This window comes from Podarcis cretensis (genome assembly GCF_951804945.1).
Source record: "Podarcis cretensis genome assembly, chromosome: 7".
Classification (NCBI taxonomy): Eukaryota; Metazoa; Chordata; class Lepidosauria; order Squamata; family Lacertidae; genus Podarcis; species Podarcis cretensis.
Window position 1 is genome coordinate 83,432,204 of NC_137176.1, and position 27,168 is coordinate 83,459,371.

Consider the following 27,168-nt stretch of genomic DNA (forward strand, 5'->3'; position numbering starts at 1 on the left):
TAGTCTTAGGGTTGTGGGTTTGAGTCCAACTCTACAATTCTATGATTCTAACTCTTTAAACTTAGCGGTGAAAGTTCTTTGATACTTGGGTGTGTTGGGTTATGTTTTTTCATTGCAAAATGAAAACAACAACAACATTTGCACCCCGCGCATCTGACTGGGTTGTCCCAGACACGCATATAAAATCCTCTCATTGCAGATGCAACCATTTTAACCCACAAAATAACCACCATCAAATAATAATAATAATAATAATAATAATAATAATAATAATAATAATAATAATAATGGTGTGATGGTGATGAGCCCAAGTAGCAACTGACACCATTATTTCTTCTTCCTGATTTTTGAGACACTTTCTAGGAACAATATATGTTAGGGATCCACAACCGGTGCTCATTAGGCTAAAATCCCCCCACCCCCCCAAAAAATTGTGAGCCTAGAGATGAAATAAGTGTGGAAGAAAGTAGACTACCAACAGGACATATTGGGTGTGGCAGGGGTCGAGTTTGGAAAACACTCCGTTCTTTCCAAATGGACCTTCCTCCAAACAAGCTGATGGATCAATGAAACAGAATTTTTTAAAAAGCCTAACTGGAAATAGTAAGATTGAATAATGGCGAAGCACATTCTGAGACCTCTTCCCATGAAACCTGGTTTGAGGATAGTCGTTGCATCTGCAGGGCTATGCTCAGGCTTGCCCAAGCCTTCTTTTGACCTAGATCTAGGCCCTAAAACAGATTTAATCATAAAAATGTAGAGTTGGAGAGGACCCTGAGGATCATTTAATCCAAGCCCCTGCAATGCAGAAATACGCAGCTGTTCCATACGGGGATCAAATCTGCAACCTTGGCATTATCAGCACGACGCTCTAACCAACTGAGCCATCCAAAGCCAGACTTAGACCTAGATCTAAGCTCTCAAACAGACTTAATTGCTTTGTGGCTGTCACGGTCAGGTTTGTGGGTGGTCAAAGTCCGGGTTGAGGACGTCAGGACCGGGGGCAAGATGGTGGGGTGGAAGCAGGAACGAGAGTCCAGAAGCCAGGGGTCCAAGGGTCAGGAAGCAGGGAGTCACAAAGTCAAGGGTCCGAGGGTCGAGAAGCAAGGAGTCAAGAAGCCAAGGTCCGAGGATCAGGAAGCAAGAAGCCAAACACAATAAGGCAGGAAACGTGTTGCTGTGGCAAAGAGCTGACCTTATATCCCTTACCGGCTCTTGCCACCAGGTGCAGTGAGTTACCAAGTGGCCTCACCTGTGTGGCCATGCCTTGCCTCTCCAGAACAAACTTAGGACGGCCCCAGTCCTGCGAAGCCCTCCTGGTCCCAAGGCCTGGCTCCTGCAGACGCTCCTGACAGTGGTATCCCAAATGGAGCCCAGCCTTATTAGGAATCTTTCAGTTAATTGGCAGCAGATCCGTAAAGGTTTGATTTATTCTCCCTTCGCTCTGTACAGAGGCATTCCTGTCCATTGCTGAAAGAAGTGCTGCTCCCTCTGTCCACATCCCGTCACAAGGAACCTTGTTTGGCACTTCTCAAACAATTCGTGTGGGTTCCAGCTGGAAAAGGATCAGGCAGTTCCTTGGGATTCCCTATGCACATCCTCCAGTGGCTGAGAACCGGTTCCGTCCTCCACAAGCTTTCATCTGGGAGGAGTCCTGGAATGCTTCCACAACTCGGTGAGAAGATGTTTGGCACCTTGGCTGCCAACTGTAATCTTGTTCACTTACTGTAAGAACATGAGAGCTTCCATGTTGGAGCAGATCAAAGTCCCCTTGGTATAAATCAATATGCCTCTGTGTACTCACAAGCAGGGTGGCGAATTTGATGATTGCCCCCTCTTTGAACCAGTATCTCTGGTAGCTTCATGGCTGTCCCTAACATACGGCAGGTGAGATAATGAGAATGCTGTTAAAGAACAGCAGATTGTCAATTATAGCATTGTTACCATTATTATCATCCATGAAGGGGCACCATTTGGCCTTAGGAAACAACATGGTTTGGGCTTTTTATGGTTAATTCAGTGGCACAACACCAACAAAAATAGTTTTCAATCAGCTTGCGCAACCAGATTTTTGCAGGGCTATTCAAACACTTAGTTGTTAACTTGCACCCCTAACTGTTAGTTGCTAACAGTGCACAAGCTGGCAAACAGCAGTAATAAAAATATAATAAAAAGCAATTAAACAGGAATGAAATGCAACCCCCAATCAATAATAGTCTCTCAGTTTCTCATTTTATTTCCAGTCTTAAATTCAGTTTTTCACATTTCTATATCAAATTGTATTTTTTTTAAAATTCAGCAGTATTTAAATTTTTTTTTTTTTTAGAATTCAGCAGTATTTTAGTAAGAATTTCTGCAGTTTTTTGCAAAGCAGAAAACATGCACATTTTTGCAAAGCATTTTCCTTTATTATAATGCATTTTAGATGTGACTTTTACTAATATTTTTAGAAGAAACTTTTATGTACACTTCACTATATTAAATGCATGGTGTAAACCACAGAGCCTAGGGCTTGCCGATCAGAAGGTTGGCGGTTCGAATCCCCGCAATGGGGTGAGCTCCTGTTGTTCAGTCCCAGCTCCTGCCCACCTAGCAGTTCGAAAGCATGTCAAAGTGCAAGTAGATAAATAGGTACTGCTCTGGCGGGAAGGTAAATGGTGTTTCCGTGTGCTGCTCTGGTTTACCAGAAGCGGCTTAGTCATGCTGGCCACATGACCCGAAAGCTGTATACCGGCTACCTCGGCCTATAGAGCGAGATGAGTGCCGCAACCCCAGAGTCGTCTGCGACTGGACCTAACGGTCAGGGGTTAATAAATGCACAATAAACACATTATTGGGTGTGGAGAACTGCGCTGCAAAATTCAGAGAAGTGTGAATTTCCAAAAGTGGCTGGGTTTCGGTTTGCAAATTGTTTTCTGAATGCAGCAGCAACATCTAGAGGGCCACAGGTTCCTCATCCCTGACATAATATGTTTTCTGACCAAGGAGATGCATTTATAAGAAGAAATAACAGTGTAAGTCATACAGGTCTATTTCAGCTTGTCTATTTCAGCTTGATGTTTCATACTCGTTCCTTTAGGGGGTTAGAAAAATGTGGTGATCATCTACACCACATGGGCCCCCCTCCTCCTGCACAGTGTCACTGGTGGGTGATAGAACCCAGACCTTTGCTGACCTAATTTCTTGCGCACCTGAGTCGCGTGGGTGACTCAACCACATCAGACTTGCTGTTCCCCACCAGAGAGTCAACATCTTGTTTATCCAGGTGTGCAGCAACATACGGTTAAGACACACAGAATATTGCACGGTTTTATACACCAGCTTTTTCTTTTTTAAAAAAAAGTGTGCTTCAGAAAATGTTCTGTGCTTATGCTCCGCATATATTTGATTTCAGCTGCAGACATCCTTTGTCAACGGTGCTGTGCTCTTAATATGAAACATCTCTGGCAAGGTGAAAGCATGGGTGTTTCTCATGGAAAAATGCTTCTAGAGAGCTGTTAACACTCAAGTACAGTGGTACCTCGGGTTAAGTACTTAATTTGTCCCGGAGGTCCGTTCTTAACCTGAAACTGTTCTTAACCTGAAGCATCACTTTAGCTAATGGGGCCTCCTGCTGCCACTGTGCCGCCGGAGCACGATTTGTATTCTCATCCTGAAGCAATGTTCTTAACTCGAGGTACTATTTCTGGGTTAGCAGAGTCTGTAACCTGAAGCGTATGTAACCTGAAGCATATGTAACCCGAGGTACCACTGTAGTGGCACAAATGATTTAATGTTATAGAAATACTCCTTGTACTAAAGCCATAGAATGGTAGAGTTGGAAGAGACCTAAGAGGTATTCTCATCCAGCCTCCTGCAATGTGAAGAACCTCAGTTAGATCATCATACCTGACAGGCGACCATCCAACCTCTGCTTAGAAATCTCCAAGGATGGAGAATCTACCACCTCCCAAGGGAGTCTGTTGCACTGTTGACCAGCTCTGACTGTCAAAAACTTCTTCCTGGTGTTTCATCGGAACCTTCTTTCTTGTTACTTGAAACCATTGGCTCGGGTCCTAACCTCCGGAGCAGGTGCTCCATCTTCCATGCGACAGCCCTCTAGGTATAGAGAACAAATGATCAAATTAATCCATCAAAGCAATCAGTTATTTTGGAGAAGCCATGTGCTTTAAATGTGTGGTTTGTGCATAGTCCTAACCTTCAACAGAGAAGAGGTAACAGAGAGAGAGGATGAAACTATGAGGCAGCGGGAAGATCCATATGGTTTAGTTATACTTGCATATTGTAAGAAGGGGCAGATTTATAGGGGAACATGACCGATCCACCTGCACTGAGCATGTGCCTCAGGCAGGGCCGGATTTAGGTTTGATGAGGCCCTAAGCTACTGAAGATAATGGGGCCCTTTATATGTCCAGCTGCCCTTTGTCAACAACAAATTGTCGCTGTTCTTGTATTGAATATATGCTATGTGGAAATTTATGGACCTAATAGGTATCTCAAGCCATTTGCCCTTATTGCCATGCAACCAGTTCCTGCAGAATGTAGGCACCCTATATATAGAAATGAGCAAACCAGTGATATTTTAGGGAGCAGGCTAGCAGGCGGGGCCCATTACTTACATCATAGGAGCCTACACAACACAAAACACTTGCTGTATGTAGGTTTTATTTTATTTGTTTTTTATCTTATATGTTGGAAATGTACATTCAGTTTTTTCCCCTTTAATTTTTTGGGGGGGCCTCCAAGAGAGTGGGGCCCTAAGCTATTAGCTTGTTTAGCTTAAACGTAAATCTGGCACTGGCCTCAGGGGGTGCCACAACAATGACGAACAACGGAGAGCGAGAGGCAGGGTGGTGGAGCCAACTTTTGGCATCTCACAGACGTTTTAAAACCCAAAGCCCACCACTGGTAGGGAACCAGGCCATCTGATTCCAGTGTTTTTCATTTAAAAAGCAAGCAAACATGGACACCCATTCGTAATAACACTTCCTTATGTCTCCAGGGCGAGTTGCTGGCAACCGGGGGATGATGGAGCTCCTCTTTCCTCCATCAGCGAAGACTGCTTGTATTTGAACATTTATGTCCCACCTAATACTGTAAGTACTAAATCAGGGATACCTCTTTCCAGTGTTCTTCATGCACAACAGCACTGGGCTGCCACTGCTATCAGCGGTAGATTTTGGTCTTTTCAGCGGCACCCTTTGCGAGGTCAAAATTTGCTGCCCTCCCTGCCTTTTGCCTTTTGTTCGGCTCAATTCACTGCCTTATAGCTGCAAAGACCTGCAGCGCCCAGTGTGGAAGAATTGGTTGCGCTGCCCTAAAACTGCCTCTGCTGGTGTGGGAGGGGGAGAATCTCGATCTCCCATTGCCTTTTAATGAGAGACTACATGAATTGCACTCCTCGAACTGATATGTGAGCCCTTCGGCACAGCAGCCCATCGAAACAGCCCTTCTCTGAATTTTGTGGCGCAGTTCGTCAGCCAAGTAATGCGTGCAAAAGGGTACCTATTAGGGGGAAGTTTGGAACTCTAGTGAAACTAAAAAATGTGTGTATTTGTGAAACTGCATACTTTCGTGAATCTAACATGCAGGATAGTAGGGGAAATTGCTCGCTTAACTATATGCATTGGGGGAAATTGTGTGCGGAAATATGCATATCAGGAGAAATTTGCGTCACGAGAAAAACGCTGATGGAGTTTCATGGGGCATTTTAATATAAATATATTTGCAAACCGATGCAGAAATGTAAGGAAGTGAAGTTTAGAATGGAAGAAGATGGTACATGCAGCTCTGTCCTTTGACACCGTGCTGCCACTTCCTACCCCCTTCCCCACATCCACTACCCCCCTCATTCTGTCCAGTGGTAGGGCTCACCCTATGGGACTGGCCCAATTAAAAAGTAAGACTTCCTTCAGCTTCTTTAATGTAACAAAATGATGAGAGGTTCAACCAAGGATCTCACACAACCTGGCTCTTTATTGACCTTGAACTCCCATTGTACACATTTTGATGGAGAGAGGGGGCTCATTAGTCTTTACAATAAAAATAAATATATTAGGCAATATTGAGTGGTAGTCATACTCAAAGCAGAACCATCAATGCCAATAGATTCAAGTCCATTTATTTCAATGGGTCTGCTCTGAATACAATGAATGTTGGAGATCACCCATAATCTGTGACTCCTTAAGGTTGGTACAACATGAATGGATATTACCTGTGGCTCCTTTAGGTTGACCTCAGTTCTCTTTAGTCCAGTGATGGCCAAACTCATCCCTCCAGCTGTTTTGGGACTACAGTTCCCATCATCCCTGACCACTGGTCCTGTTGTAGTCCAACAACAGCTGGAGGGCCAAGTTCGGCCATCACTGCGTTAGTCATTCTACTGTAGACTCTTTCAAAATGTTAACTGATTTCATTTTTCTGCCTGTTGCTATCACAGGGTGGAAATCTACCAGTGCTGGTGTTCTTTCACAATGGTGTAAGTGGTGAGGATGTCAAGGCTCAGAGGACACTCATCGATGGCTCATACCTAGCTGGAACTGGCAATGTCATCGTCGTAACTGCGAACTACCGAGTTGGAGTCTTTGGCTTTCTAACCACTGGTATGTCATAGACCTTGTTGAACACACAAGCGGTAGATGAAACCAGGACTTTCCTGTGTGTAGGAGTTGTGGGGTTTGGATTAAAAAACTGGATCAGATCAGGCCCATCTAGTCCAATGTCATGATCCCACAGTGACCAACATGATGCCTATGGGAAGTCCATAAGCAGAACATGAGTACAGCATTTCTTCCTCTTGTGCTCCTCAGTAGCTAGTATTTAGAGGCCTACTACCTCCAGTCTGGTTGCTGATCAGAAGGTCAGCGGTTTGAATCCCCGCAACGGGGTGAGCTTCCATTGCTCAGTCCCAACTCCTGCCAACCTAGCGGTTCAAAAGCAGGTCAAAGTGCAAGTAGATAAATAGGTACCACTCCAGCAGGAAAGTAAACGGCGTTTCTGTGTGCTGCTCTGGTTTCGCCAGAGGTGGCTTAGTCATGCTGGCCACATGACCCAGAAAAACTGTCTGCGGACAAACGCCGGCTCCCTCAGCCAGTAAAGCGAGATGAGTGCCGCAACCCCAGAGTCATTCGTAACTGGACTTAATTGTCAAGGGTCCTTTACCTTTGCCTCCAGTTTTGTGGGGTGTTTTCAGGACAACAAAAGGCTAAAGAGTAAACCCTACACAAATCCAGAGAAGAGTCTCTAACGTGGTTGGATGGCATCTTGTATGCCTCCTTCTGGCAATTCCTGCAGCTAAGCTGGTGCTTTCCTTTGGACCACATCCAAGATGTGGCCAAAAGATGGGTCTTGTCGTCTGGGCAGCCCAGAACCTCTATTCACACTGCCCAGGCTTGCACTCCAGCAAGGTCACTTAGGTGCTGCTAATGCAGCAAAAAACAGCACAAGAGACAGCAGTTACAAGTTGCTGGTCTTTGCAGCCACAGCGGGTGCTGTGATTCTCCAGCTGTTTGGCTTCACCCCCAGAGGCGCATCCCAATGTCTCTCAAGACAGACAGATGCCAACAGCTGTCTCCAGTACTGGAATGAGAACACGTTTCTTAATCTTGTTTACTTGAAGAATGCTAGCTAGTTTGGCTACAATGCCTCAGGTGCTCTGAAGCATTGTGGGATATTTAAAATGGCAGTTCATAGCCAACCAGGGCGGGTGTCGTCATGACCAGGGAACCAGTGGGTTCCATCCCCCTCACTCAAAATAAGCATCCTATTTAGACTGTCCCAAGTGTGTGTCCTTATTGGTCATGAAGATACTTATTAAATATATGCCTTGTTCACTTGCTCAATGCTTTAACACTATAAATGTAGCATGCAAGGCAGTTTTGTGTGAGTATGAATCAGAAGGAAGTGTCGCAACTCTGTGTGGATCTCAGGCAACTGTGCTTTCCAGCTGCAAAGCGTTATTTTTGACCTTCCCTTCCCATTTCAATGAACACCTTGCAATTTCTTTGTTGAATGCCTTGCATAGACTTCTCTGCTCTTGCATTAATCAAAGGCAGCAAATGTACCAGAGTTGATCTGTGGTGAGCCAGAAGGCAACAGTTAAGTTCAGCTTGGTCCAATAGATTGTGGCACATTGTTGTTATCTCATCTTCCCCTTTTATTATTTCTGAGAAATTTCTTCCTTCTCCTTTTCTACGCTTCTGCTGAATTTTGTCCAACAAAGACCTACAAGCAGTATTTCCTTCCGCCATATCTCTCTCTCTCTCTCTCTCTCTCTCTCTCTCTCTCTCTCTCTCACACACACACACACACACACAGAGTTCTCTTAAACACTTGCACCTCCTCCATACCCAAATTTTATCATTATGTCTGCCCCTACACCACACTGGCTTGAGAGCCAGTGTGGTGTAGTGGTTAAGAGTGGTAGACTCGTAATCTGGGGAACCGGGTTCGCGTCTCCGCTCCTCCACATGCAGCTGCTGGGTGACCTTGGGCTAGTCATACTTCTTTGAAGTCTCTCAGCCTCACTCACCTCACAGAGTGTTTGTTGTGGGGGAGGAAGGGAAAGGTGAATGTTAGCTGCTTTGAGACTCCTTAGGGTAGTGATAAAGCAGGATATCAAATCCAAACTCTTCTTCTCTTCTTCTTCTTCCTTACACGAGTCAGATCATTGGTCCATCTAGCTAAGTATTGACTGACAGCAGCTCTTCATCAGGCAGGAGATATCATCCACCTGAAGATGCCAGGAGTTGAATCTGGGATCTCCTGCCTGCACTCACACTGGATTCCACCCAACACTGTGAGTGCCTGGTGCATGTGTGTGATGTCACACATCGCCGCCACAGTGCGAAGGCCTGAGGGAGCCCCCCCCCCGCCTCAGCAGAAGGGTCAGACGGAGTGTCCTGACATGATGCATTATGCATTGGGTTGCCCAACCGGGCACCCACAGTAAAAAAATTGTGGATGGCCTGGCACCCACAGTCCCCCAGAGATGGCGCTTAGGTCTGTATGCAAAGCAGATGGTCTACACTTTGCTGTGACTGTTTCCCAAGGAGAGGAGGAGGTCCCAACATGTCACCTTGAACTTCGGCAAGATTGTACCCTGGACTGGTGCCAGAAAATAAGGCACCATCTGTTAAGTTGTGGGTGAACATATCAGATGACACAGCGATTCTTCAAACAGCTCTTGTTTATTCACAGGCCAGGACAGAACTGAACTGAAGGGCTCAGTCAGCCTGCTTATATGGAGCTCCAGTACAACGTTGCTGTAGCAACTTTCTAAAACTATCCAATCACTGAACGTCACTTTTGATCCTTCATTTGCATAACTATCTACAGTATCCCCCTGCTAGCCCAGGGTGAGAATTTCAGTACATAACACTATCCTTGCTAAGTAGGGACAGTTGGAACGTGTTGGCTCTGTTCTACCCCACTGTCAGAGTCAGTGCGACTCTGAATAATTGCTAGGAACTGCAAATGGAGAAAATGCTCTTGCGTTCAGGTTTGGTTTGCGGGCTTCCAATGCCGGCATCTGCTTGGCCGCTGTGAGAACCAGATGGGCCTTTTGACTGATCCAGCATCGCCTGCCTTGTATTCTTATACATGAGAAATCAAGAACTGAAATTAATTTTGAGAAATGAACTTGCAAGGTGAACCGCCGTGGATAAGTTTCATGATTAGAGCAGATCGAGAATTGTATTGTGTGGCCAGTTCACCCAACTTCTCCTATTGGGAAACACAGGTGCATGCCCTCCTCTATGCTGCCGTTGGAACCGCGCAGCTAATATTATTTCCTATGCAACCATTGGTACAAACTCTGCATTTGAATTTAGGAAGCATGAGTGTCCAAGGGGTGTAAATTGCATGTCAGGAGCCCAGAAGAAAATGGATGTAGCAGGAGAAATGGTTAACAGGGAGGATAGAAGTATGTGGCCAATGTTAATTATTCCTGCAGCTGCTTTGAAATCCAGCCATTTTAAATGTGCCTAAATATAGAGTTAAAAGCCTAAAAGCATACTCCTGCTTGCGGGCTGAAAACAGCATAATAGCATGGTACTCCAGGGGAATTTTGTTCCCTTATAATAATAATAATAATAAAAATGCTTCTTTATTATATGATGATGACCATGCTGATTCTGTTCTGCCGACTGTGCGGAAATATATTCAGGTACCTTGTTAACCCCTGAGACTGGCAAACCCAGGTTGGATTTGAAACAATCAGCCAAGATTTGAAATTTGGTGCATTCCTCCCCCTGCCTGGCCTGCTATTTTGATGTGTCTTCCTCTCCCGCTTGTCTATTCATCCTCTGACATCTTCAACTGCTTACAGCCTGACTTATACATAGGCCCTGTTTCCCTCAAGTCCCAGCCTCTCAGTTCCCTCTCAACACTCAGGTGTCACACTAAACCATGGTTTAGTGCAATGTGAATGAGCTGCAATGAAGTTGGGCTTCTTAATTCCCATCTCTCCTCTCGCAGAAGATTCTTGCCATGTTGTCTGGACCCACAACTGTGATCAATATTAACTGCAGTTAGCTCTGGCCTTTACATATTTGTAGTTGTGTTTTATCTCCTACAGCGATAACATCTTTCTCCATTCCTATTTTCTCTCTCTCCCTCAACTCTCTCTGTAGGTTCCACGGTGGCAAGTGGAAACTGGGGGCTTTGGGACCAGGAAGCGGCTCTAAAATGGACCCAGAAAAATGTTGCAAGTTTTGGAGGAGACCCTGGTCAGATTACAATCGCAGCTGATGGCAGTGGAGCAGATGTTTCCAGCATTCACCTGGTTACAGGGACTGTGGATTCTGGGCTCTTCAAGAGGGTGCTGCTGATGGTGAGTACCAATTCTGTCAGATTGTGGTAGTGGGAGTGGGGGAGGAGTTGGGTTCAGTTCACACTGAAAGGCAAATCCATCAATGTGCATTTTCTAAAACAAGAACCGAGACACAGTCACCCTTCAAAATTCGCTCTTTTGTGAATTTTGCAGGGCAGTTCTTCAGAGGGGCAACGTGTACAAAAGTGCATATTCAAGAGTAAATGTGCATAAAAATGCATATATTAGTCAAAATATTATTAAAATGAGTGTATCGGGTCAATTTGTGTATATTATGAGAAATTCACCTTAAAATGCTGCTGAATTTTCATGCGGACTTGCTTAAAAAAATAAATCAAGGTGAGAATTGAACTTAATAGTGGAAAAATGAGAAATTGATATGTATTCACCCATCCCTTATGGGAGAGTGCCATTTCTTCCAAAGACAGCTGCTTTAGTCTAGTTCAGATGTATGTGAAACATATGGTAGTCTTTTACCCACAGAAATCTGTTTGTTTAATAATGTTTTATTACTTGGGTTTTTTTTGGTTTTTTTACACCTATATACATGTTTTCTTCAGCTTCACTCAAGGCTCATACACTGTAATACAATTTACATTATACAAGGGTATCACCCACATAAATAAGTTTATATATGCATATCTGGGACCTCTGAGAGGTTGAGGATGAACTCCAGTTATTAACTAAAAACATGCTGGCTCTGGATTTCATAAGGCAGAACCTAATCTGATTTGATTTAGGCAAGTCTGCAAGCACAGCAACAGCTGGACTACTTTGCTTGAAACCGTAGATTTTCTCTACATTAAAAAACAAACAAAAACCAGGGCATCAGGGAAAAGGTTCTAACTGACTTGGTCTCCCTGTGTTAGTTTTTTTCTTACATGGAATATTTTATGTACGGAATTGTAAAAAAGAAACGATTCTTCCGGCCGCATTCTGAGGTCCAGGGTAGGACCGTACCACCTGATTTTGCTAAGCAAAATAACCCCACGCTTTGGATTATCTGAAGTTGTTTATCCCGCAGGCTCCCTTTTGTGATGAACTCTGCTAAAGGTCTTGTGTGGTCTGGCCAGGTCAGAGGAAGGCCTGACATTTGGAATAATTTTCCTCAGGGCAGAAGATTAAGATCTGGTAATATTCCAGCTCTATGACCCAAAATGCACGTGATGGTGTGTTGCTGTGTATAACTTGCGCCTATTATAAATAGAGTGTACGATGTGGGGGAAGAACTGCCTTTGACTTGGATAAGAGCCTATAGAAATAGTAGCTGGCCAAACCTGAACCACCTGGTAATGGATACACGTTTCTTTGTTCTCGCAACCAGAGCCATTTCTGAAAGAGCTTTCCTTATCAGTCGGCATCTACTGCTTTTCACTGTACACTTTAAGCCCCGTCTCCAGGCTCTGTCCCAGAGAACGTGGTCTCTTGTGGACTGAAAAAATGGCGGTCGCGTTATCTCCCAACAGTGCAAAAGTTTTGTCGTTTGAACATGGAGTATCTTGAGTTTCTTCTTGGCCACCTTTTGCTTTATCAGGATTGGTTCTCGTGATAAATGAAGGGTGATTCGAACTTGTTCCGTAATATGACAGACCTGCTTTTCTGCTTCCGGTTGTTCGTGTAAAAAGAGTCAGTTTCTCCAGTTAGGGCAAGATAGGAACTGATGCTGTTCCTCAGCCCAAAGCTCAGACCAGAGTCCTCTATTCCAAGCATGTCTACAATGTCACTGTCATCTTCATTTGATCTTTAAAAAGAAGAAGGAGAAGGTTGTTTATTGTCTGAGATATTGATACACAATAAGGTACCTCAACTGCCTTAGCTTCTTTGCAGTTTGGCTTAGTGCAGTGCTAGAAGATAGACAAATGGGTCTGGGAATGTGCCACAAAATGGGTTTGTGTGTCCCCAGGCCATTTTGTGTTGTGCCACCCATGTTGGTCCTCTCCTGGTCTAACATTTGGACCCGAAGGAAATCAGCACAAACATTTCTGAAATTGGAACTAGAGATGGTTTCTCGTTGAAGAAGAATGGTTTATCCTGCTTCCAAACCTGGTTTCTTTCTTACCCTAGTGATGTCATTGTGGTGTGTTTTTTTGTTTTGGTTTTTTGAAGACAGAAATGCACGTGCTCCAAGCCATCAAGTTAATGTATCCACGTAGCATTTCCATAGTGTTTTGGTTGGTTATAACTAAGTTGGGGACAGCATGTGTATGCACATATATACACATGCTACAAAAGTGAGGTGGCTTCCCTAGCAAGGCTTTGTTTGACATAAATCATGCAGGCAGTCCTTTGTAAAAAATAATAACTTTGATATCCACACAACAGAAAACCAGGCCTTGGTGAGAACATGACTTAGAATGTGTGAAGGGATTGTTAAATGATTGTATCACTGAGTAGGTGTGGGTTTAACAAAATAATCAGCCATTGCCTGTCGTTGTCTTCCGAATTTCAGTTTCCAACCCCTTTACAGTGGTGCCTCGCAAGACGAAAAGAATCCGTTCCGCGAGTCTCTTCGTCTAGCGGTTTTTTTGTCTTGCGAAGCAAGCCCATTGACGGCTTAGCGGATTAGCGCTATTAGCGGATTAGCGGCTTTTAGCGGATAAGCGGATAAGCGGCTTAGCGGCTTAGCGGCTTAGCAGATCAGCTGATAAGCGGCTTAGCGGCTTAGCAGATCAGCTGATAAGCAGCTTAGCGGCTTAGAAAAAGGGGGGGGAGGGAAAAAAAACCGCAGGAACTCGCAAGACATTTTCGTCTTGCAAAGCAAGCCCATAGGAAATTCGTTTTGCGAAGCACCTCCAAAACGAAAAACTCTTTCGTCTAGCAAGTTTTCCGTCTTGAGAGGCATTCGTCTTGAGGGGCACCACTGTATTCCCTACCCCACTTTTCAGATACAGTGGTACCTTGGGTTAAGAACTTAATTCATTCTGCAGGTCTGTTCTTAACCTGAAGCTGTTCTTAACCTGAGGTACCACTTTAGCTAATGGGGCCTCCCGCTGCCGCCGCAAAATTTCTGTTCTTATCCTGAAGCAAAGTTCTTAACCCGAGGTACTATTTCTGGGTTAGCAGAGTCTGTAACCTGAAGCATCTGTAACCTGAAGCGTCTGTAACCTGAGGTGCCACTGTATTTATTTTAGCACCCCCTTTTTTGTCTAAAGGTAGAGGGACCCCTGACCATTAGGTCCAGTCGTGGCCGACTTTGGGGTTGCGGCACTCATCTCGCTTTATTAGCTGAGGGAGCCGGCGTACAGCTTCTGGGTCATGTGGCCAGCATGACTAAGCTGCTTCTGGCGAACCAGAGCAGCACACAGAAACGCCGTTTACCTTCCCACCGGAGTGGTACCTATTTATCTACTTGCACTTTGTGCTTTCGAACTGCTAGGTTGGCAGGAGCAGGGACCGAGCAACGGGAGCTCACCCCATCGCAGGGATTTAAACCGCCAACCTTCTGATCGGCAAGTCCTAGGCTCTGTGGTTTAACCCACAGCGCCACCCACATCCTTTTTTTTTTTTTTGGTCTACAACACCAGACAAGGAATAAACTGGCACAGAAGTGTAAATTCTGTAGTCCAAAACTCAATCCTGCTATTGCACATATTGTACGAAGCATGAATGTTTTAGCAAGCTTATATTGGTCAAACAGAGTAATTTATTCCAGTTGCAGAACTGGGGTTTTGTAGCTGCAGAATTTCAGAGCACCATCTGCATTGAAATAGCCCTCCAGACCTTTGTGGACGACAACTCCCTTAATTCTTGACCATTGGGCCTGGACTGATGGGAGTTATAGTCCAAAACATCTGGAGAGCGCTGAGTTGGGGAAGGCTGGCATCAGCTGCCCCGACCAAACATTACCTCTGCTTATCCTTCCACGAGAAGGTCTTGTTGCGCATCACGATGGGGGTTTCTTGGTTCCTCGGCTCTTGATTCCTTACTTCGTTGCTGCTCGTGTGTTGGGTGAGGCAGGGAGTGGTGAGTATGCAGCAGAGACCATCAGCTACCTCTGAAAGAAGAAACGGGCGCAATATGAGTTGCAAGTCAAAATGGCCTCTGCCTTTTGCAATGTTTTTCTTTGTTTCTTTGTTATAATAATAACAATAATTTATTATTTATACCCCACCCATCTGGCTGGGCTTCCCCAGCCACTCTGGGCGGCTTCCAACAAAATATTAAAATACTGTAATACATCAAACATTAAAAGCTTCCCTAAACAGGGCTGCCTTCAGATGTCTTCTAAAAGTCTGGTAGTTGTTGTTCTCTTTGACATCTGGTGAGAGGGCGTTGCACAGGGAGGGCGCCACTACTGAGAAGGCCCTCTGCCTGGTTCCCTGAAACTTGGCTTCTCGCAGTGAGGGAACCGCCAGAAGGCCCTCGGCACTGGACCTCAGCGTCCGGGTAGAACGATGGGGGTGGAGACGCTCCTTCAGGTATACAGGACCGAGGCCGTTTAGGGCTTTAAAGGTCAGCACCAATACTTTGAATTGTGCTCGGAAACGTACTGGGAGCCAATGTAGGTCTTTCAAGACCGGTGTTATATGGTCTCGGTGGCCGCTCCCAGGCACCAGTCTAGCTGCCGCATTCTGGATTAGTTGTAGTTTCTGGGTCACCTTCAAAGGTAGCCCTACATAGAGCGCATTGCAGTAGTCCAAACGGGAGATAACCAGAGCATGCACCACTCTAGCAAGGCAGTCCGCAGGCAGGTAGGGTCTCAGCCTGTGTATCAGATGGAGCTGTTAAACAGCTGCCCTGGACACAGAATTGACCTGTGCCTCCATGGACAGCTGTGAGTCCAAAATGACTCCCAGGCTGCACACCTGGTCCTTCAGGGGCACAGTTACCCCATTCAGGACCAAGGAGTCCTCCACACCCGCTCGCCTCCTGTATCCCCAAAACAGTACTTCTGTCTTGTCAGGATTCAACCTCAATCTGTTAGCCGCCATCCATCCTCCAACTGCCTCTAGACACTCACACAGGACCTTCACCGGTTCTGATTTGAAAGAGAGGTAGAGCTCTCTCTGGTTATGTTTCTACCCCATCTTTTCAGTTCAGTAACTTCCAGGGCAGCTTACAGGGAAAACATGAAAGATGGAATTAATTCCTTAATGTTTTTCTGTCTGAGCTGGCAGAGTTGCTGGAAACTACAAGAGGGGAGGGGTCCCAATTGTGGGTTTCCCACAGGCATCTGGTTGGCCACTGTGAGAAGAGGATGCCGGGAGAGATGAGAGCCTAGGACTTGCCGATCAAAAGGTCGGCGGTTCGAATTCCCATTGTTTTTACCCCATTTGGCTTGTCATGCCAACCTCTAAAGAATAATTGGAATCAGAGCTTGGTGGGGATAATTCCTTATTATAGGCTGCTATGGACGCGGGTGGCGCTGTGGGTTAAACCACAGAGCCTAGGACTTGCCGATCAGAAGGTCGGCGGTTCGAATCCCCACAACGGGGTGAGCTCCCGTTGCTCGGTCCCTGCTCCTGCCAACCTAGCAGTTCGAAAGCACCTCAAAGTGCAAGTAGATAAATAGGTACTGCTTCGGCGGGAAGGTAAATAGCATTTCCCTGCGCTGCTCTGGTCGCCAGAAGCGGCTTAGTCATGCTGGCCACATGACCCAGAAGCTGTACACCGGCTCCCTCGGCCAATAAAGAGAGATGAGCGCCGCAATCCCAGAGTCGGCCATGACTGGACCTAATGGTCAGGGGTCCCTTTACCTTTACCTTACTGCTTACAACACAGCTGGAGTAAAGCAAGAACTCTGCTGCTCTTTCATTTTGTTGCTCAAAAGAGAGAGGCTGTGTGGCGTAATGGTTAGAGTGTTGAACTAGGACCTGGGAGGGCAGGGTTCAAATCCCCACTCAGCCAGGAAGCTGTCTGGGTGGCCTAGGGCCATTCAGCATCTCTGTATATGGGGTGGGGCGTGGGGGAAACCTCTCTCTGCAAAACAGGCTAGAACTGGCTACACAATGAGCTGTTGATCATTGTGCCTCTTCCACTTTTTCACATCCTCTACTGCAAACTTAAGAAAGCAAAAGCAAACAGCTTTGAAATGCAAGATGAAGAATGAGATTATCACTCTGCCTTTGGGCTGTTGGATGTTTCTATCCACCAAAATATAAGTTTTTGTTAGATTTTTCCTTTACAAATTAATCCACACAACCATGTTTTCAAATTTCCAGTTTTTGTACTTCCACCAGCTCCTCCATCAATCATCCATTTTTCCTATCTTCACGCATTTTCTATATATAATATTGCCGATTAATATTATCCTTTCATCTCTGTTTCTTTTTTACAATACACCTTAAACTATCACAAAACCTCTTTAAAACCCACTAGCGTTGTCTTTTCATCACATATGTTTTTCAGATAATCCGTAAACTTTCCCCAGTCCTCGATGAACTTGTGATCCCTCTGATATCTGATTTTCCCAGTCATTTTGTCCAATTCTGCATAGTCCATAAGTTTCATTCTCCACTCTTCAAGGGTCGGTAGTTCCTCTTGTTTCCACTTTTGGGCCATTAATATTCTTGCCGCTGTTACTGCATATTGAAAAAGTTTATAATCTCTTCTGTTTATCTCTCTTCCTGTTATTCCTAACAAAAAGGCTTCTGGTTTCTTTACAACAAAATGACCTAAATATAAGTGTGCTGCCTGATGATATTTATCTAGCGCTGAGCTGTGAAGCTGTGTGCCAGCTTCCTTTCCCGTATTGTGTCAGCCACCAGTGAGTTCTGAGAAAAGGCATGGCTTCTAGGCAAATGTTGTGGCTTCACACTATGCAGAATGCATGTGATATTGGCATTAATGGCCAAACGTTAGCATTGTGTTTCCCCTGCAGGAAGGCTCCGCCCACTTTCGTTCTCTTTGTTCTGAGGGGCACATTCTGCCACTCGGAAGTCATGCTGCCTTTTGATGGCAAGAGATTGCGAGCCTGCAGTGAGCTTTCAGCATCACAGCCTTCTAATCGGCCTCAGAGCTCACGTAGCTCAGATTACAGGTGTCATGCTTGCAAATAAATAATAATAATAATAATCCCTGAGAAGTGCATGGTGGAGACTAGCCCTGCAATGGCAATGCCACAAAATACGCTGAGGTAAAGTGGCGCCTCGGGTTAAGTACTTAATTCGTTCTGGAGGTCTGTTCTTAACCTGAAACTGTTTTTAACATCAGTTAACACCCTGTTCCAACATCAGGGTCTTTTCCAGGGAGTCTTCTCTTCTCATGAGGTGGCCAAAGTATTGGAGCCTCAGCTTCAGGATCTGTCCTTCCAGTGAGCACTCAGGGCTGATTTCCTTCAGAATGGAGAGGTTTGATCTTCTTGCAGTCCATGGGACTCTCAAGAGTCTCCTCCAGCACCATACAGTGGTACCTCGGCTTAAGTACTTAATTCGTTCTGGAGGTCCGTTCTTAACCTGAAACTGTTCTTAACCTGAAGCACCACTTTAGCGAATGGGGCCTCCAGCTGCCACCGCGCCACCAGAGCATGATTTCTGTTCTCATCCTGAAGCAAAGTTCTTAACCCAAGGTACTATTTCTGGATTAGCAGAGTCTGTAACCTGAAGTGTCTGTAACCTGAAGCGTATGTAACCCGAGGTACCACTGTACATACATAGTTAGCCACCAGTGATATCATTACATAGCCAAATCTCTTTGGCTCTGAATAGTTCTGGGTCATGATTTTGTTCACCTTGGTAGACAGGTGAGTCACAATGAAGGGCCCTCCTGAAATCTCTGAATTAGCAGCATTGCAGGGGGTTGGACTAGATGTCCCTTGGTGCCCCTTCCAACTTTACAATTCTATTATTTTTATCCTAGGGCTGCAAATAAGGGTGAAGGGTCCTGGCTCAATGGTGGAGCAGGAAAAGGTTCCAGGTTCAATCCCTGGCATGCAGGGCTGGAAGTGTCCCTTGTCTGAAATCCTGGAGACCTCCTATCAGTCAGTGCTGGCAATATTGAACTACATGGACTCCATAGTATTATTATTCTAGATTTATTAGTTGCGTGCTTCGTGCAAGACACCCAAAGCAACTGGCAAACACTAAAACCAGCTGCAACAATCAATAGATACCTTAAAAGCTCCACATCCGCACAAATATAAGACAGGTTCTTTCAGAGCCTGCCCAACCAGAAGAGGAAAGACAGTTTTCCTAAAATTAAAAATATATATTTCTAAAGTAGGGGAGTTTAAACAGTTCCCAAAAGCCCACTGTTCATGTAAGAAATGATTGCACATAAGAGTTTGGCGCAGTATTGGCACATCCACGAACTTGTGAAGCCTAGGAAGAGAACATCTTGCAAAACTGGATATTTATTTCCTGCAGACTCATAGTTTGACCCTTGGGTGACGGTTATGCAATGGCCACTACCTAAGGGCGAGCAAATCCTGTCCCTGTGTCTCTGCACATCTTTCAGCATGCTGACATATGAAATTGGATCTGCAGCCTTGTCAAATAATAATAATAATAATTTTTTTTTTATACCCCGCCCTTCCTGGTTCAAAAACCGGGCTCAGGGTGGCTAACAGCAAATTTAAAACACTTAATTGTAAAAGCAGCATAAAATACAGTATAAAAACATGAATAACAATAAAATTCAAAGTTCGGAAATCAATTTAGGGGAAATCCATCTAATAAACATTAGATGATCACCAGGGCTAGCTGGTTGAATTACTTGGGCCAGCGAGGAGGTCAGGAGAGAATTAGCTGTGGGGTCTCAGAGCAGGTAATCTTCATAAAAGGGGAGGGGAAGGGAAGAGAAGGGAAATAAAAGATCAGGCTGAATTCAAATTAAAAGCCAGGCAGAATAGCTCTGTCTTACAGGCCTGACGGAAAGGAGGTTAAATCCTAGTCTCATGGGACAGAGCATTCCACCAGGTCGGAGCCATCACTGAAAAAGCAGAATAACTGAGCATTCCATGGGGATTACCATTTGCAATCGTGCATCATGCTCTCCACTCAAAAGCCAAGGTAACCGTATGAATCAAAGCAGACTTATGCGGTGAGCTGTGTTTCTGAAAGACTGAAAACGCTTGTTTGTTTTTGAGCAGAATGAGCCTTCTTACCGGAATAGTGATTGACGAGGTCCTCAAGGCACTGGAAAGTTTGCCGAGGAGAGATATAATACCAGTTGTTTGGCAGGCGGAAGATCCTGTAATGTTTCACTTGTACGTGCCGGACTGACAACGAATATAAACCTAGAGAAGGGAGAAAAGTCAAACAATCATCCATTTGTCTGGATACTGAGAAACTCGGGAGCAGTTAAGACATTTTAGAGGGATAGAGACATTGCAAGCACACCTTGTTTTTACCCCATTTGGCTTGTCATGCCAACCTCTAAAGAATAATTGGAATCAGAGCTTGGTGGGGATAATTCCTTATTATAGGCTGCTATGGACGCGGGTGGCGCTGTGGGTTAAACCACAGAGCCTAGGACTTGCCGATCAGAAGGTCGGCGGTTCGAATCCCCACAACGGGGTGAGCTCCCGTTGCTCGGTCCCTGCTCCTGCCAACCTAGCAGTTCGAAAGCACCTCAAAGTGCAAGTAGATAAATAGGTACTGCTTCGGCGGGAAGGTAAATAGCATTTCCCTGCGCTGCTCTGGTCGCCAGAAGCAGCTTAGTCATGCTGACCACATGACCCAGAAGCTGTATGCCGGCTCCCTTGGCCAATAAAGAAAGATGAGTGCTGCAACCCCAGAGTCGGCCACGACTGGACCTAATGGTCAGGGGTTCCTTTACCTTTACAGATGCCTTGGTAGAGCCCCTCCCCAAATTCCCGGGATTCCCAAGGATAGAGAAAAACTGTTAACCTAGCACAGGAATTGCAGGACCTATGGCTCTCCAGATCCCAGATCCATCTAACATGGGATGAAAGCAGCTGTAGGCAGGGCTACATTTTACTCACCCCAGACTCTGGAATCAGCTATACAGCTGCAAATACGTTTTAAGTGTGTTTTAAGTGCATTATACAAATGCGACACTAGAGGGCGATGGTGAGCTAATGGCAAATTCAATATATACTTAATTTTTTATTTTTATTTTTAAGAAAAAGCATTTTCACAGTGTTTTTTTTATATATGTGTAGATTCAGCCCTAGTCAAAATCTTCATTATAGCTGGGGACCTTTTTGCTCCCAATGGATTTTCACAATCGCTGTGGCACGTGAAGTAAAAGCTCAGAGAGCTCAGCTGTGGCAACTTTTGAAATATTGGACATGCCTTAATGTGGCCCAAGTCAGAGGGCTGGTGTTAACCTTCAAAGCTCTTAATTTTTTGGGTTCAGGTTATGCAAGGTCTACTTTTACCCATAAGATCCTGCCCATTGACTGCTGGTTTGTTTCTGGGCCCAATTCCGGGTGCTCTCATTAGTGTTTGAGGCCCAATATGACTCAGGTTCTAAATATCTTCAAGACCTGCTCCTTGCCTACAGACCCTCTTTGGTGTTAAAACCAGCCAAATGGGCTTTCTTAGTAGTTCCACCCAGGCTAGGGTGGGTAAGAAATAGTATTTAAACTCAACCTCAGACGCTCTGCTTATTTGACCGCCAGTAAGATCAATTAGATTAGCGGGCATAAGCGATAGGGCATTTTCAGTGGTGGCCCCTGTGGTTCTGAGACTTGTTTCCAGGTGAACTGTACATGGTCCTTGCAGTGAAGGCCTTCAAATAGGACTTTATAATGTATCTGTTCCGCACTTCAATTCCCTACTGGGTGTTTTTGTGCTGCTGGTTCTTTGAGTCTTCAAGCTGTCCTAGAATCATAGAACTGTAGAGTTGGAAGGGAGCCCATGGGATGTCTTGTTTAACCCCTGCAATACAGGAATCCTGCCTACAGCTGTCCCTGAGTGAACTCGAATCACCAACCTTCAGATTAACAGCCAGACAGAGTGACCCATTGTGGCACAGAGATATACGGAAACTTTCATGGTGCAGCTGAGACCTCTGTCTTATAGCTGCCTTTTATCATTATCGTTTTGTGATTAATGTACCTTAATATATCCCATTTTGCCCCAAATTTCAGCCTAAAAACACCCAAATTAAATAATAATACAGCATTTAAGCCAGTCTGAAATACAGTTCTCTAGATATCTGGACCTCTCATTTGAAGCTTTCGAGTGCATTCAAACCACATTATTTCCCTCAAAGAATTCCAAGCACTGTAGTTTATCTCTCACACTGTTACGATTCCCAGCAACGCTTAACAAAGTACGGTGCCCAGAATTCTTTGAGGAAAGGAAATTGATTTGAACGTGCTTTAAAGGTATATAGCAGGCATAGGCAAACTCCGGCCCTCCAGATGTTCAGGACTACAATTCCCATCATCCCTGACCACTGGTCCTGTTAGCTAGGGATGATGGGAATTTTAGTCCCAAACATCAGGAGGGCTGGAATTTGCCTGTGCCTGGTATATAGTGTGTACCCAGCCATAGTCCAAAACATCTGGACGACACCAAGTTTGCGAAGTCTGGTTTAAACTGCCCTTAAGAGGAAGTATCAGACAGAGGAGTGGCAAAAGTTGAAAGTAAAATCTCATTTTCTCACCTTTTGTTGTTTCACTCTTTCTAATCATGAACGAGCCAATTCTGGTGTTGGGAAGCAGCAGAAGTTCTTCAGCTTTTTCTCTTCCCAGACCTTCAAATAACCAACTGTAGGAGAAGGGAGGCTGGGGTTATACGAGTGAAAAGGCAAACTGGTCTTGTCCACAGAAATGCAGAGTTAATTAGGGAAGTACCGTATACAGTGGTACCTCAGGTTACAGATGCTTCAGGTTACATACGCTTCAGGTTACAGACTCCACTAACCCAGAAACAGTACCTCGGGTTAAGAACTTTGCTTCAGGGCGAGAAACAGAAATCGTGCTCCAGTGGCGTGGAGGCAGCGGGAGGGCCCATTAGCTAAAGTGGTGCTTCAGGTTAAGAACAGTTTCAGGTTAAGAACAGACCTCCAGAACGAATTAAGTACTTAACCTGAGGGACCACTGTAATGTATTTTTGGTACTGCTACTTTTTTTTAAAAAAAAAAAAATCACTGCGAATGTAGGCGTCCCCCAGTAGCTGGAAAATTGCTAGTTATGGATGGCAAGGGAGATCCCCCAAAATATGGGACTTTCTGCATGTGTAAGAGAGATTTATACCAGGGACAGGGAACCTGTGGCCCTCTAGATGTTGCTAGACTTCAACGCCCATCATTAGGGATGGAGGGGAAATTCAATTCAGTACACATTTTAAGTCAAATCTATCAAATTCACACGTTCTGAAACAACACACAAGCCAAATCACAGTGAAGCAGATTGGAAGGATTTGGGGGGTAGCCCTCCTCCTGAGCCGAAGTGTGATGTCAATATCGCCCCACCCAAGTTGAATCAGAGAGTGCTCTGTCCCTCTGTTTTTTCTGTACAGAAAGCAGCATGTTTATCTGTCTACCTTATCGTCTATCTCTAGGTCCACAGGCAAAACAAAATAACTAAGTTAGTTCTTGGTATGAGCTTTCGTGTGCATGCACACTTCTTCAGATATCTGTATCTGTATCTGAAGAAGATATCTGAATCTGAAGAAGTGTGCATGCACACGAAAGCTCATACCAAGAACTAACTTAGTTGGTCTTTAAGGTGCTACTGGAAGGAATTTTTTTAATTTTGTTTTGACTATGGCAGACCAACACGGCTACCTATCTGTAACTAGGTCCACAGGCTTTGCAAGAGGTTAAGGGTGTCCAAAATGTTTCCTGCAAAGCACTGGAAAACTCTGGGTTGTTTTGTTGTTGTTAAAGCACAGTGGTAGGGAGTCTTTCTTCAGTTAAAAGCCTCATTTAATTTTTAAAAACTCCTACACAGCTCTTCTTTATCACCCCCACCCCATCTCTTCAGAACTCCCCTAGCAGTGTTCTAGGGAGTGTTGCGTTGCAAACAAAGTTTTTTTTTAAAGTGCATGCAAAAATTTACACCTCTCAGCCACCTCTTATTTATTTTAAGGCAGGAAAGAGCAAAATAAGTTCTGCTCCCCTGAGCAAGAGACGACCCACACTCTCCCCACTGCTTATATGGGATGATGGAATCCATTTTGTTTTCCACACAAAAAGTTTGGGTTCCTCTGCCTGTAAATTCCATCCACTTTGGTCAAAAGATGGGAATGTCGTAGTTGGTTTTAGATTCTTCATTATAGCGAACAAAGAAACACAGGGGTTCAACTTGTAAAGTGACTCACAAGCCAGATTACTATACAGTGGTGCCTCGCAAGACGAAATTAATCCGTTCCGCGATTCTCTTCGTCTAGCGGTTTTTTCGTCTTGCGAAGCAAGCCCATTGACGGCTTAGCGGATTAGCGCTATTAGCGGTCTAGCGGCTTTTAGCGATCAGCTGAGAGGCGGCTTATCAGTGGAACAGCTGATAAGCGGCTTAGCGGCTTAGGAAAGGGGGGGAAAAGTGAAAAAACCCCGCGGGAACTCGCAAGATTTTTTTGTCTTGCGAAGCAAGCCCATAGAGAAATTCGTTTAGCGAAGCGCCTCCAAAACGGAAAACCCTTTCGTCTAGCGGGTTTTCCGTCTTGCGAGGCGTTCGTCTTGCGGGGCACCACTGTATATCCTGACACATTATTTATCTTCTATCTATCATCTATCTATATCTATCTATCTATCTATCTATCTATCTATCTATCTATCTATCTATATCTATCTCTATCTATCTATCTATCTATCTATCTATCTATCTATCTATATCTATCTATCTATATCTATCTATCATCTATCATCTATCTATCTATCTATCATCTATCTATCTATCTATCTATCTATCTATCATCTATCTATCTTTCGATCTATCTATCTTTTGATCTATCTATCTATCATCTATCTATCTATGTATCTATCTATCTATCATCTATCTATACCATCTATCATCTATCTATCTATCTATCTATCATCTATCTATCTATCATCTATCTATATCATCTATCTATCATCTATCTATCATCTATCTATCATCTATCTATCTATCTATCTATCTATCATCTATCATCTATCTATCATCTATCTTTCTATCATCTATCATCTATCTATCTATCATTTATCTATCTATCATCTACCTATTTATCTATCTATAGCTTTTGATCTATCTATCTATCTATCTATCTATCTATCTATCATCTATCTATCTATACATCTATCTATCTATCTATCTATCTATCTATCTATCTATCATCTATCCAGCTATCTATATCTATATCTATCTGTCTATCTATATCTATCTATCTATCTATCTATCTATCTATCTATCTAATCTATCTATCATCTATCTATATCTATATCTATCTGTCTATATCTATATCTATATCATCTATATCTATATCTATCATCTATCTATCTATCTATCTATCTATCTATCTATCTATCTATCATCTATCTATCTTCTATCTATCTATCTATCTATCTATCTATCTATCATCATCTATCATCTATATCTATCATCTACTGTATCTGTCTGTCTGTCTAGCTTTTTTATACAGATTATGATTATTATCAATTATATTTGTATCCCACTTTTCCTCCCAGGAGCTCAAGTTGGCTTACATAGTTCTCCTCCCCATTTTATCCTCACAACAGCCTTGTAAGGCAGGTTAGGACTATAGGCCCAAGGTCATATAGTGAGCTTCATGGCTGAGTGGCGATTTGAACCCTGATCCCCAGATCCTAGTCCGACACCGCTACCTGACACATTTCTATGATGCACAAAATACAGCTGTGCCAAGACAACACTGGGAGTTTCCTCACCCGTGGTAAACTTTTGCTACACATTTTTCCGGGATGTAGTTTTCTTGACCTGTAGTGAGGGAACGGGCTCTCCACCAGCCTCCTTCACTGCAAGAGAGAGAGAGAGAGAGAGAGAGAGAGAGAGAGAGAGAGAGAGATGAAATGCATTTTGAAATTCACCGTTATTGTAGTGAAACAAGGCGAGTGGCGAAAATGGTCTAAAATATATCCCTGTGGGTTGTGAACTCCGACAGACATATGAGGGATAAAGGTGATCATCAGTGAAACTACTAGACTTCCTCTTTCCACCCGTTGTGTAAAAAAAGAAACCCAGTAAAGTTAATGAGACTTCCTGTTTCCAGATGAGGTAACATCTCCCCCTTTCCCCCGAATCGTATGTCAGCTGCTCATTTCGCTGTTGTCTCTGCCGGAGATTTGCAATTTACAACTCTGTCATCTGTCTGGAATACCCACATGCCTGTTACAAGAGGAAGATCGTTTCTCTGTGCTACTTTAGGTCAAGGATGAGGAATCTCAAGTCCAGCGACCTAATGTGGCCCTCCAAGCCTCTCTGTGTGGCCCTCAAAAGTCTCCCCAGGCCACACACCAGTGTAAACAAGAGATGCATGTCAGGGCAAAAATCTTAATTTCACATCCATTTTTAAAATATTTGGGAATGGCTGACCATTCAATAGGATGAACTCACCTTACACCTAAAAAGAATAAAGTAAAGGTGATGGCATTGTTAGCATATTAATAAGCATTTCCAAAGAATGACACATACACACCACTACCTAGGGATAAAATAGGGCTGCCATACATCCAGGTTTTCCTGGACACATCCGGGAATCGGACTGAAAAATGCCGGATTTTTGCTGAATCGGCAATATGTACGGGAAGACCCGGACATATGGGGAGTAGATTGAAGAATACACTGTCCTTGGGTTGCTTAAATGTTAAGGTCAATATGAAGCCACTGTGATTGTTCACATGATAACTTTAGCAGGACCCGAATGCTCTGGGTGATATTTAACTAAAATCCATACTAAGTAGCGCTAATGAAATCAACAAATTCAAGCAAGTCGTGGCTCATTCATGTCCATTGCTTCTGGTGGGTCAGCCTGATACCATCCTATATAGTAAAGGTGAAGGGACCCCTGACCATTAGGTCCAGTTGTGGCCGACTCTGGGGTTGCGGTGCTCATCTCGCTTTATATTATTGAGGGAGCCGGTGTACAGCTTCTGGGTCAGGTGGCCAGCATGACTAAGCCGCTTCTGGCGAACCAGAGCAGCACACGGAAACGTCGTTTACCTTCCCGCTGGAGCAGTACCTATTTATCTACTTGCACTTTGATGTGCTTTCGAACTGCTAGGTTGGCAGGAGCAGGGACTGAACAATGGGAGCTCATCCCGTCGTGGGGATTTGAACCACCGACCTTCTGATTGGCAAGCCCTAGGCTCTGTGGTTTAACCCACAGTGCCACCCGCGTCTCATCCCATATACACCACCCTGTATATTTGACTGCAAAGCTGGGATCTTTGCAGAAACTTTTCAAGCCCCCAGTATAACTGATTCTAACAAGCAGACTGTTGAAGGATAGGGGAAGTAACATTTTCTG

At 44.4% G+C, this 27,168-nt stretch overlaps 2 protein-coding genes across 2 annotated transcripts in view; one reads left to right on the forward strand and one right to left on the reverse strand.

Moving 5' to 3' along the window:
- TG (thyroglobulin) overlaps nt 1-27,168 on the forward strand; it is a 192,593-nt gene that overhangs the window by 95,367 nt on the left and 70,058 nt on the right. The window contains exons 35-38 of the mRNA XM_079982822.1: nt 1,453-1,675; nt 5,003-5,096; nt 6,440-6,602; nt 10,632-10,831. Coding sequence (XP_079838948.1) covers nt 1,453-1,675; nt 5,003-5,096; nt 6,440-6,602; nt 10,632-10,831 — 680 coding nt within the window. The remainder of the gene's footprint in view (nt 1-1,452; nt 1,676-5,002; nt 5,097-6,439; nt 6,603-10,631; nt 10,832-27,168) is intronic.
- Nucleotides 11,318-27,168, reverse strand: part of SLA (Src like adaptor) — a 29,457-nt gene continuing 13,606 nt past the window's right edge. The window contains exons 4-8 of the mRNA XM_079984510.1: nt 25,571-25,657; nt 22,349-22,452; nt 19,875-20,006; nt 14,678-14,825; nt 11,318-12,572 (exon numbers count right to left, since the gene is read on the reverse strand). Coding sequence (XP_079840636.1) covers nt 12,362-12,572; nt 14,678-14,825; nt 19,875-20,006; nt 22,349-22,452; nt 25,571-25,657 — 682 coding nt within the window. The 3' untranslated portion in view covers nt 11,318-12,361. The remainder of the gene's footprint in view (nt 12,573-14,677; nt 14,826-19,874; nt 20,007-22,348; nt 22,453-25,570; nt 25,658-27,168) is intronic.